Source organism: Leptodactylus fuscus, chromosome 11 (assembly GCF_031893055.1).
Source record: "Leptodactylus fuscus isolate aLepFus1 chromosome 11, aLepFus1.hap2, whole genome shotgun sequence".
NCBI lineage: Eukaryota > Metazoa > Chordata > Amphibia > Anura > Leptodactylidae > Leptodactylus > Leptodactylus fuscus.
In genome coordinates, this window is record NC_134275.1 from 41316932 (window position 1) to 41329664 (window position 12733).

The window sequence follows — 12733 nt, forward strand, 5'->3', positions numbered from 1 at the left end:
CGCGTACTGATTTAGACACAAACCTTCTCCCTGCTGCCCTACACCACATCAATTCCTTCAAGCCGCCATTTTTTCCCCTTCCTTACGAGCCATTTCATCTTCTGAGCTGTCGGAGATTTCCGGAACTCTTCGTGTATCTCCGCGCAGCAGCCGCAGTCACTTTCGGAGCTGTGGGTGTGTCTGGAGCGCTCGGGCGCCTTCGTGCCTTTCCGGAGAGGTAGCGCAGGGTGACGTCAGCGCTTCGGGCCCCGACTATATAAAGGGCAGGACCCCGCCGAAGCGCTCAGACGAAGATCCGGAGAATAGGAGTGAGGAAGCTGGAGTGCAAAACGCCCTCAGAACTGGTGAGGCCGCACCCCTCTCCCCCATTCCGTCCCCCGACCACCGCTCCCCCACGTATCCCCAGGCTGCAGATACACTGTGTTATGTTGCAGGTTATATACAATAGCCATGTACTGTATATCCTCTGTGAGGCAGCTTACCAGTTCTGCCTTTTTTTTTGCTTGCATTTAACCCTGTCATGCCCTGAGCTGTGCTGAACCCTGGCCATAGACCCCCTATAAATAAAACCGCCACAATAAATCTGCCGTCTTAAAATTTCAACCATAGGGGTCTCAAAATAAATTTCTTAGTACAAATTCTTCTATAATTTTTTTGACGCCAACATATTGGGGTTAACCCCCTATGGCCAGGCTCACTACAGTATGCGGCAGCTGGTTGTGGCTGTAGCCATTGACTCCTCGCCTTGCGTAGAAATGAATGGGAGGTGTTAGTGTGAACGAGTGCAAAGGCTTTTGTATATTGGGGTGACTGCGAGGACGGTTTGGGTTCTGTAACGTCAGTAGGGTGTATAGGTGACGGTTTGTGGCCTGGATGTATTATATTACTATGAGCGTGGTCTTGTTATTACTATTCTGTATCCTAAGGGGTGTCCGGTGCCTTATTACGGCCCCCAATTTGGTCCCCACGTTTTTTGCACTAAGACCCCCTGACCGCTATTGATGATATTGCACCGCCATGAGGCTCCCTTCCTCAAACTAATGTGTTTTGCTATTACTGTTCCCCATATGACTAGGTGCTACGGTGGTCTCTATACAGGGTTTACCGAATCCCCTCTAACAATGGCCACATTTACAAAGACTATCTGGCTCAGATTAGAGAACAAGGAATAAGGTCGTCCTAAAACTCTGGCTTTCCCATATAAACAATCCTATTTCTATCCCATATCCTCCCCACCAGTGCATACATTTTTAATCCTGTTACCAAGGCTGCTCGGAGCTGGCGAGCGTTTAACCCTTGCCCATCTGGCCGCCTCTTGTATTGCATTGTTGTCGCTCCCTCTTGTACATTGCTGTGGGTGTAGTAGGGCGTCAGCTGTAGGAATGTCATTCAGGAAAATATCAGGCATGTCATTTCCCAGGACAAGGACCTTAATGACTTGGACTCTTGCACCCACCCAGCGGCCCCCACCCCTCCCTAAGCTGCATACTCTGTCCCCCTCGGGAGTGTGGGGTTGTACTGTACAAGGTCATTGTGCTTTGACATGCTTGGCTGAGTTAGATTTCATTTCTAGTAATCTCTCTCCACCCTTGTGATTGCTATTGGCTTTCAAGTCAATGCAAAACTATAACTCCCAGCATTCCCTGTCATTGTTGTTTTGTAAGCCAGATGCAGTCCAGTGTCCCGACGGTATAATACTGTGCTGTTTGTCGCGTATTTCTATTGAGTATCTGGATTGGAGCCATTATAATCGGAAATTACATAACTAACACCACCCTGATGTTATGTCCTATGCAGATTCTGTCTGGTTAGTGAGTGTGATCAAATAACCTGAAGAGAAGGATCCGATCCGCATCTGGCTAGTGTCATCCATGCATTGACAGAGTACAGGCTGCCATTGGTGCATGTGTATTATTAGGAAACTAGTTATGTAATTCCAGAAAGTGACTCAGATATTCATTGTGAAAACCTTGCAAAGTGTCTGACCTGTCAGGGCTGCATTATGTGACCCTGTGTGTGGGGAGTTAAGTCCTCGCCCTGCACACATGCCCCACATACTAAGGATTCCTGGCATGCACGGATATCTGTACCCGAGCCAGCTGCACTTGGTGTGTGACCCCGATCTGCTCTGTCTTGGCAAGTGCTTAAGTTTACTCCAATGTCTTGTCTTACACACCACTCATTTCAATGAACAGTTACTGACATCTATTCCTGTAGGGGATTCCAATAATGAGCCCTTCCCCTTTAAGAAAAATCCCTTTAAGGGATCTGCTGCCGTTTTGTTCTAGAAAAGACAAGTAGCCAATATGGTCGCCGTTACATACCTGATTTTCCCAGAATGGTACTAGTCAAGAGAGAACATTACCTCTTATGACACTTTACTTTCCCAGAAATGGACTCAAATGTTCTTCTGTTTTTGGGAAAGCTGGGTGACTGTAGTGTTCGGGGCTATTATGGTTGCCATATTGGTCATCCTTTTATTGAAGCAGGTGGGAAAACAAGGTGAAAATGCTGGTTAGGGCTGTAATGGCAGCCGTATAGGTTATCTCCTACCATAGAAATTGCATCTGAAGCCGAGATCTTGCGTTTAAAGGGATAAATGTTCCCCAGTCATCTGCCTTGGGGACCTTTTATCCCTGGTCAGTGTGCTTTGTGTTTTAACACATGACACACTGGAACATTCTTCTCTATGGCCCCATACACATAGCCGGTTTTTTTTGACATGTTCCTTATCCTGGACACAAAACTCAGGACAGGTCCTATTGCCACCTGCGTGCCAACCATTCTAGTTGTCATAGGCCCATAGAGGGCATACGGTCATACTTACTACCCATTAACCTACACATATGTGTGTGTGTGTGTGTATATATATATATATATATATATATATATATATATATATATATATATATATATATATATATATATACACACACACACACACACTTGTATATATGTTCAATAGAGAAAGGGGAGAAGGCCGCTGCCAGTGACCTATCTTCCAGGGGAGTAAAGTATTGGGCATGCTGAGATTTTAAAAGGGCGGTAGCAAATAAAAAGGATGTCATCTTATCTGGCTTATCAAGTTGTTAGTATTGGGGTCTCCTAGGAGTGTTGGGAGACCCCCATATTGATAAGCCAGGTAATACATATTCAGGGGCCTATAGTGTTGATCAGTACGCCTTGTGTTTATAGTCAGGAGATGACGTCCTTTTTATATGTTACTGCCCCTTTAAAATCTTTACTGCATATCTGCCGCAGTACCAGAGGCTAATAAAGTAGTTTACCCACCGCAGGTACCGCCACAAATAGCCTTATAATGCAGCAAAGTTAATTCTGATGATATCCCCCAGGAGCACCAAATTCCCGCAGTCATAGATTGCTAATGAATCCAGACACCCCATGCCATAAATGGACCGCCCTTCGGGATGATGACTGACAGTGTGACTGGTGACCCAATTGTATGGCTACAATTACCTGTCCTGTTTTTTTAAAGGGGTAGAGTTGTCTGTCTTCCGCCATGTTGTCCCTGCGTAAGATCAGAGTCCAGGTATCAGCGTTTGCTGTGCTTGCCGTGATGTGCTGCTGCTCTCTGTTATCTGTCTAAGTTTCTGCAATGCTTTCGAAGCTCCTTTACTGCTTTATTCCCTATTTTTGGGTGACCTGTATATGGTGTGGTCTTGATGTGGATCTGTACTGTATTGCATGATTCTGTATGCAGCCGTCTAATCCTCAGGGGGCACTGTATAGAATATTATATGATAAGAGAAGGAGTGTTGTGAAACAGATGCAATGTTTTGCCTACCATTAAATTCTTTTCATCTGTTCCTGGATAAGTTGGGTGACCATCAACAAACCTCCACTGAGATTAAACAGGGGTTGTCATCGATTTTTCACAGGCTCCTGTAATACAGATTTTCCTTACTAAGGGTATGTTCACATCTGAGCTGTGTGTCTGTCAGAAACCCTAGACAAAAAAAAAAAGTTATGCACCTCTTTGCATCTGGCCATGTCGGAGGAAAAAACCAAAGACTGATGCTTAATGGACCCCTTTATAGTCACTGGGGTCTCTCTGGATGCGTTGCCCCATTATAAGATAGGCCAGTTGTCCATTCTGGTCCTGCAAATGACCAGAACAAAGGACAGAGCGGTGCAGGTGTGAACACTCCCCAAGCAGTTTTATGGGAACATGATATACATCTATATATATTAGTCAAAATGGCCAGTTAAGAATCTGGTCGAGCATTTTAACGGCAGTTTCGAATAGCACGCACCCATAGCAATGAATGGAGCCGGCCGGCACCCAGACGGGGCCGGCGTCCTGCCGCTTAACCCCCTGCATGCTGGCTGCGTCCATTCATTCCTATGGGTGCGTGCTATTCGAAACTGCCGTTTCGAATAGTACTTGCTCTTCTCTATGTATGAGTTCTCCCAGCTTCTCCAGAATGAGGTGGCTGAACAGAATTTGCAACTCAAGAACTTGCAGGAGGATTGCGCTATACCATCCATTCTGGTTTTCATGGACCCGTACAGAGCACGCAGTTGTGTGAATTTACCCGAAACCAGTATCTGCACCAATCAGGACATGATGATAGGAGTTGTGGTTCCAGCAGGAGAGCTATGTTTTGCAGACCACTGATCTATGGGGGGGGGGGTAAGAGGTGAAGACTATTTAGACATTGGTCCTGATGCAGCAGAGGGGAAGGTGCGGCATGTCTCTGGACTTGTTTTTTGCAGGAAAGTTCTGCAGTCCTCTGGGCGGGATCTGGATCTCTGCAGACGGCAGAGGCTTGTCTGCTGCATCAGGAACCTCGCTAATAAATACACAGGTGTAGCAGAGCTGGATATGTTACCGAACCTTCAGGAACACCATCTTGTATGGGTCGTGGTTTATTTTATTTTCTATCTTTATCATTTTTTTTCTTTTTTTTTTTTTTTCGTGGGATGACTACATTTAGCTGCAGTCCTATGTCAAGGTTTTTACAGCAAAAGAAATTTACTTGGTCATGCCCACCAATGTCAGCTGGTAGGAATTGGGCACGAAGGCTTTTTAACAAACATATTTATTTATATATATATATATATATATATATATATATATATATATATATTCTATACTGTAGGAGATAATGTCAGGATAGTCCTCTCCTCTAGCAAGGGTGCTTCTGTATGGGGGAATCAGAACGAATACATATCAGATGAGGATGGACGGATAAAGATCCCTTTACACATAGCAAATCCATCATAAGTCACCATGATTTGGACCAGTCTATATACTAGAACAGAAAAGATTCGTTCTCAAGATTCATCGCCAGCTGTAGACACATAGACATGGGGCAGTCTTAGAAATTGTCGCTATTGACTGACTAAAACCTGACGTCTATGGCCGTGTTATTTGTGTGGCAGTACATCAGGTGAATGTAGGCCCTGCCACAAAATCGCTGCCGTTGTGCAATGTAGGTCATGGCCACCCTTGACTAACCCTTCCTCCATTGGTTGGGTAATAAAGATACAATGTGCGCCATTTGCATTAGCAAGTAATTTCCTAGGACCGGCCTCTGCCTCCATCAAAATCACTCACTGCAACCTTGAAGTGATCCTGTCAGACCTGCCCGTCCTTTCTCAGGACGCCAAGATGGAGTTGCAGAACTGGTTTTCTCTGGAGACGTTGCTGTATTAGGAAAGTGTCAAGTTTTCTGTAACATTGTGGACCTAGTGAGTGTTCCCTGAACTTGGTGAATGCAGGGTGGTGTTCCCGATAGCAACCATTTCAGGCTTGGAGGTGTAAGGGATGACTGACAAGGAATGTAAGATATGTCTGCACTCATAGAGACTGCTTGGCAGGATAGGTAGAGACATGGACGTGTTTGGGAAAGTGAGTCATATTGAAATGTGCCATTGTGTGACGGTTGCTATAGACAACTGCTATTATGTTGGTTTAATATGGTCTCTCTGTTTGGCGTTCGCCATCATTTGTTATATGGTGTCACTGGCGACCAGTGATATCACTCCACAGAATCCAGCGTTGTAGTCTGACCACATCATGGTGTATGAGAACTGGTGCTAACAAAGAGGCGAGCGATGACCCTGAGCAACCGCTCAAAATCTAAGTCCATGATGGTGACAACCAGTAGCTGCCATTATATATAAACTAGATTGTGTCCCATTCTATAGGAACTATAATCTTGACCAGCTTTCCTGGTGGTCGGTTTGGTTATATAGGCGTATGCGGGAGATATCACTAAATAACCAGACAGGTTGGTAGTCTGGGAAAGCTGAGTGATTATTTGGATATTCCGTGCCGTATCCTTATAATGTTACATTACAGGATGTATATTGGGTCAGCTGCAGGACGATATAGCGAGATTCACTCGTACCATCGTGGTACATACTAAAGACTGCACATGGCGCTGCCAGCAGAAAGTGCAAAGTGCCCGCATTGCTGGGCTATAAATACCTCCTCGGGAATGTCTTTTATCAGGCACTTTGGATACCTTGCCCGAGTTGTCGCATAGCAGAGAGGAATCGCCAGGATAGTAAAATGGTCATTACATTGTGAAATATGTGTTATGGCAGCTGGCGAGTGGGTGACGACAAATACTGTATATCAAGGGTGTGGCACTGGGTGTATATGGAGGCATGTATATTATTTGTGTGTGTGATTATATCTCAAAATAACTTGTGCCTTGTTGCAACCAAAGCAGTACAACTAATATTGGAAATATATGGCGCTAGGACTTGCTATCACCTGCTGATCATTGTGTGGGATCTACCCACTGGGACTCCACACACCCTTGTACGGGTCTATAGCTGTCTACTAAGGGGGCATTCACATGGAGTAACTCGCGGCAGAATCAGCGCTGATAAAAAGACTCCCATTGACGTCAATGTTTTAACCCATTGATTTCAATGTGTTCCATGTGAAAAATGGAACCCATTGAAGTCAATGGGAGTCTTTTTATCAGCGCTGTTTCACCCACGAGTTATCGTGGCAGAATCAGCGCCACTTTACTCCATGTGAATGCCCCCTAAATCTCCGGACCGCCACACTTGAGTGTGCATGTGTGTTAAATGTTCAGAGGAGGGAGTAAGGCCCCTCTCAACTCTGGGCAGCACGCTATGTTCTTGTTAAAATCCAGTATGTCTGATCACTTTTCCCCACATGGATCATGGGATGGTCGGGATACCACCATACATATGAAATAGCCAGGCAGTCAGTGGTGCTGTGCTGTGATGGAACTGCAACGCCCAGCATGGCCGCCTGACAGCTCCAATAAATTAAACTGTATCTTCCTTCTTGTTTTATTGGGGTGACGTCTGCTAGTCCCATCTTGTTATATAATGTCTGCAATTCACCTGGTCAGCAATGTCACTGTATCTGAAAACAGTCAGGTAAGTGAGAACATGAGGATCCAAGAGGTCAGACTCGAACACTAGGCAGAAAATCAAAGAAATGGGGAGGGTGACCTCCTGGACTTTAGTGATATACTGTAACTTTCTGTAGCAATAAAATGCCATACATTTACTATGACATCTGCTATAAACCTGCACATACTGTAGATCAATGACTGACAGTCATTCCTCCTAGTTGCCCCATACACATGCATGCTCACGTGGTTAGGCTGAGCGTTCCTTGTCTCCCAAGGCAGTGGTTAGCAACCTTCAGTAGTCTGGCTGCTGTAAAACTACAACTCCAAGAATGGCAGATCAGTTGTGAATGATGGGAGTTGCAGTTTCCCAACAGCTGTTGTGTCTGCTGCTTCTTTCCTCTGGCACTTGCCATCAGAAAAGGGTCAGAAGCCCTTGTGAAAAGCCAAATCTGCAGGCCTGTCTATAGCGCCCCCTAGTATTAGTACCACAGTGTAGTGGATAAGGCAGAAGAGGAGCCATAGTTAGGTCTGGAAGGTTCTGGCCTTATCAGTAAGGTGCAGGAGGGAGGGGCGGCCGCACTGATGGATCCTACAGTAATGTGGCGTTTATGGGTTGTACACAGCCAGGAATGCGCCTTATCTGAAGCTGGAGAGTGATGATAGGGGCGGCCATGACATAAATACCTCTGTGACTGAGCTGAGTGAAGATCCTGACATAGAGCCTGGATCAGGATAAATTGGGGGGGGATTTTATGATAATTACTAGAATAGGGACCCTTTTTCTGTAAGGCTCATTGATATATGATCACGTGGGGGTCCTACTCCTAAAACGCCAATCTATCTGCAGAGGAAGGGGAGCCTTTGATGTGACCACTATTTTAGGGGTCAGCTTGTCCATCGTTCTGGTCCTCCGACGAACCAGAACAACAGACAGCTAATGCTAGTGTGAACCGAGCATTACAAGCTGTCAAAAAATCACATCCTATTTGTGTCCAGTTTTCCCAGATCACTTACCTGATGTGCAAAGCATAACGGTTTTTCTCTTAGGCCGTGCCCCATGATGGCGAGTAGGTGTGCACTGTCATAAATGGGGCATAATAAATCCCCACAGACCCAGATCTATTAGGGATTGTGTAAAGCAGGGGGCCCACAGATGTAAAACAGTTGTGAAAAGACTGTTCTTTCTCTTTCATGTGAATATAGTCCTAGTCTGTCTGCACCTCCTAATACTTGCTCCATTAAAGCCGGGGCAGACCTTTAATGGGAGTGTGTCACCAGAACAGACATATCATCTGAGCCCCACAGATACATAGGTTATGGCCACCTGAATCAGGCAGTGTTTTCTCCTTTTAAGTCTTTGCCTCCATTTCTGAGATTTTTCTGTTTTTGTTCAATATGCAAATTAGCTATTTGGAGCAATGAGGGCGTCACCAATTCACAAGGGAAAGACACTATATGATTCAGGTGACCGTAACCTATCTATCTGCAGGGCTGGATTGATACACTGGGTTCTGGTGACTCTCCCTTTATATGTCTTACTCTTGGTTTCAATGTATTAATTGTTCAGTGTATTGGGTGCTGTATGTGAATGCTGACATATCTGGGTGCTGGAATCAGCTGGTGAATGACTGTGGAGCATCTTGCTTTGCGGTAACGCTGTGCTCTGCAATGCTGAGACTCCCTCTCTTTCCTGGGTGTCTGCAGGGATCTGCACTGAAGCTGTTAGTATTCTGGCTGCAGCGGGCTGCGGCAGTGCTGGCTCGGCTGGGAGTCTGCAGACAGATACTGCTGGGCAGATTTTTGGCATGGAGCGGACAGAGTGACGTCAGCTGATCTCCTGCAGGATAGATCCATGTATTAGTGATGCCCCGGAGCACAGCCAGAACAATGAGCGGCTCTGCTGACTATCACACACAGCCTTTTATCCAGTTAATACCATCATGGAGGCCGCGGCAGTCAGCAGCCTCAGCTCCTTCCCGAATCTTCCTACATAAAGGTCACAGCACGCCCCTCGTCTGGAGCATCTCGCCCATAAAGCTAGCAATCTAAATCCAACAACGTTTATTCTATTTCTGGAAAGCTGGTTGACCACCGATATAGCTTTTATTACAGCTCCAAAGGGTTTGTCACCCAGCTTTCTTAGAGCCCTGCATGGCATACCTAGCTAGATATGCAGGGATGTTACAAATGTGCTATGTTGAAAGCCAATATGGCCGCCATTCCTCCTCCTCCAGTGCTGCTTGCTGTTTATACAATGTCCATACATCCTTCCTTCACATTCCAGGCGTAGGAGACAATGCACACCATCAGGAAACCGTACTCCAGGAGGAAGGGGCCCGCTCCAGGACACTCACAGGGTGGGGCCTGGTAACAGACCGGTATATAAAGCTCCAGAGACATCCGAACAAATTAACTCTTATTGCCGGGGAGGACATAGCGCCAAGAAGATGGCTGCCAATCCCCTCGCCAGATCTCTGTATACTTGGTCAGATTTGCCTTTCAGGAATCTGGGGACTGGTGAGGTTTTAACAAGCAGAACTCACACTTTTCTTTCATGTCTATGAAAGTATCTACTTAGATCGGCTGTGAGGAGTCTTGGGGTGGCCATACACTTCTACATTTTAGTGGATCCTGACTATTTTTGAGGGCCTGGCTAACTCCCCTAGATAGTAGGCCGTGCTTATAGTAGGGACTTACAGAATCGTACATGACCGTGGTAGTGTGAATGCGCTCCTCTGGTCTGTGTTCAGACTACATATGTGCAGACCTAAGGGTATATTCATACGCAGTCGCTGAGGTGCAGTTATATCCACATTCAGGAATAAACGTGTGTAATGCTGGCGTGGATTTTACCCTTAAAGGGGCTGGACCAAGATTTCGAGTTACCCTATAGTTGCCAACTGCCCCCGAACATCCAGAAGGCTCCCACAAAAAATAGGTAACCACCCGGCATCCTGAAAGAATGGGCAGACCTCCTGAACCCAGCAGAATGCTCCTAAATCCTTTGTGCCCATATCACATATAATATGGCCCAATGTACAAAGGATGGCGTTGACTGGCACACTGTGTGGTCATGTCACAAAAATACAACAAAGTGGCATCTAGTGCTCCTAAAGCAGCAGAAATAACCACGCACTGTTATACAATATATCGCCCTTCCGTGGTACAAGCTACCTATACATGTTGGATTATGTCTCCTGAATCCATCGTCTGTGACGGTATTGGCGAGAAGCTAGTGGGGGCCAGTCTGGCGTTTCTGTAAAACAATCAATGCGGCCATGTGTTCATGTAAATCCTGTCATACATGTCCCCATGGCTACAGAATTGTCTCCCGCTGCATTTCACTTCACTTCTGTTAAATCTCACTTGCATTTATATAATATATAGCTTTTTTTTCTCTTTACCACCATTACTCTTTATATTAATGATGGATTCCACACCCAAAATTAGCAACAAAACGGCAGCTCACACGCTGCCAGATTATGGGATACCTAAGCCTCCATTACATAGAGCGTTGGCGCCCGTCCTACCAGTGATCTGTCAGCTGCTGTCTGGCCGCGATAACAGCGGAGGAATGCAGCTGGTAACTCTCCACATCTATCCAGCATGGAAATGAAAGCAAAAAAAACTATAGAGGCCGGGGCTGAGCCATGTGAAGTCATGTGGGTGGGGGATGGGAGCTTGTTGTAGGTGCGGCTGCGAGCTAGAGGAATGTGAGTTCTGCCATCTGTCCTGCTCCATTGTAATGTGCTGCAGCAACGCTCATCCGCTAACCTTGACTGCTTTATTAGGTAAAAAGCTCAAAAACCTTCTCAAAAATATCCACAATCATACTCCGTTATACCGCACACAGAGCAGAATTCTATCGCTGGTTTGTTTTTGGCTATGTATCCGTCCAACGTTGAGGTTTTACCCATGCCTTGTATTCTATGGCGGATTGGTTTTTGCCTTACCTGTCTTGGGTTATGGTTGCCAGTGGCCACATCTTGACCCCCGGCAGCATTAGGACAATCCCTTAAGTCTTGTTGAATTTCTGCCATGGAAATTCTACAGGACCTGACCTTGCTGCATGTAAGTCCTGTGTGACCCCAACTTAAAGGGGTTGTCCGGCAGGGGAAAAAAAAATAATCGCATCAGGCTTTTGGGTTAAAAAAGAAAAGAATGAATAAATGTGAATTATGTTTGATGCTGCCTGGGTCCCTGGTCTGTCTCTATGTCCTGGTCTGTCTCTATGTCCTGGTCTGTCTCTATGTCCTGGTCTGTCTCTATGTCCTGGTCTGTCTCTATGTCCTGGTCTGTCTCTATGTCCTGGTCTGTCTCTATGTCCTGGTCTGTCTCTATGTCCTGGTCTGTCTCTATGTCCTGGTCTGTCTCTATGTCCTGGTCTGTCTCTATGTCCTGGTCTGTCTCTATGTCCTGGTCTGTCTCTATGTCCTGGTCTGTCTCTATGTCCTGGTCTGTCTCTATGTCCTGGTCTGTCTCTGTCCTGCTCTTTCAAGAGAAAGGAAATGGCTGACCAGCAAATCACTGGTGACCCCACAGGCTGTCGCTGGTATTGCAGCTCAGTCCCATTCACTGTAATCCAGTGTCCAGGAGACGGTTATCTTTCACCATTCCTACAGACATCCCCATATTATCTGGTTTCCATCACTGTTGTTACTAAGATCTTGTGTCCCTTTCAGAAAATGGATTCAAGTGGGGTGAAAGTGCTGGAGACGGCGGAGGACATCCAGGAGAGGCGGCAGCAGGTTCTAGACCGTTACCTGCGCTTCAAGGAGCTGTCCACCATCCGGCGGCAGAAATTGGAGGATTCCTACCGCTTCCAGTTCTTTCAGCGTGACGCGGACGAGCTTGAGAAATGGATCCACGAAAAACTCCAGATTGCATCTGATGAGAACTACAAGGACCCGACTAACCTCCAGGTAAGAAGTTCTGCATTGTCCTGCTGGTGTCAGACTATAAGGGACAGCAGAGCAGTCCTAGGGCAGGACATTGGGGGCATGGCTATGCTGCAGTATTGTGGTGAATGAGGGGTTAATGTTATAAGGGGTTATATGCTTTCAGGGGAAGCTGCAGAAGCACCAGGCCTTTGAGGCGGAAGTACAGGCCAACGCAGGAGCGATTGTAAAGCTGGACAACACTGGAAACCAAATGATTACTGAGTCCCACTTTGCATCTGAGACCATCCGAGTGAGTAGATGATCACTGAGAATGTAACTCTTTCTTAGAACCCTGTGTTATCGTTCCTCTGATGTCCCTCCTGGCGACGTAGGAATAATTGGACCACAGTGTGCCCCAGCGTCAGTGTATAAAGGAACTCTTAGGCTAAAGCCCCACATTGCAGAAACGCAGCTTTTTTTGCT

At 46.2% G+C, this 12733-nt stretch overlaps 1 protein-coding gene across 4 annotated transcripts in view; it reads left to right on the plus strand.

Annotated features, from left to right (window-relative positions):
• The first annotated feature begins 212 nt into the window (after window positions 1-212).
• SPTAN1 (spectrin alpha, non-erythrocytic 1) overlaps window positions 213-12733 on the plus strand; it is a 44516-nt gene continuing 31995 nt past the window's right edge. For all 4 annotated transcript variants that reach the window (XM_075260789.1, XM_075260785.1, XM_075260786.1 and 1 more), the window contains exons 1-3: window positions 213-344; window positions 12053-12292; window positions 12435-12560. In XM_075260789.1, the coding sequence (XP_075116890.1) occupies window positions 12056-12292; window positions 12435-12560 (363 nt within the window). In that variant the 5' untranslated portion in view covers window positions 213-344; window positions 12053-12055. The remainder of the gene's footprint in view (window positions 345-12052; window positions 12293-12434; window positions 12561-12733) is intronic.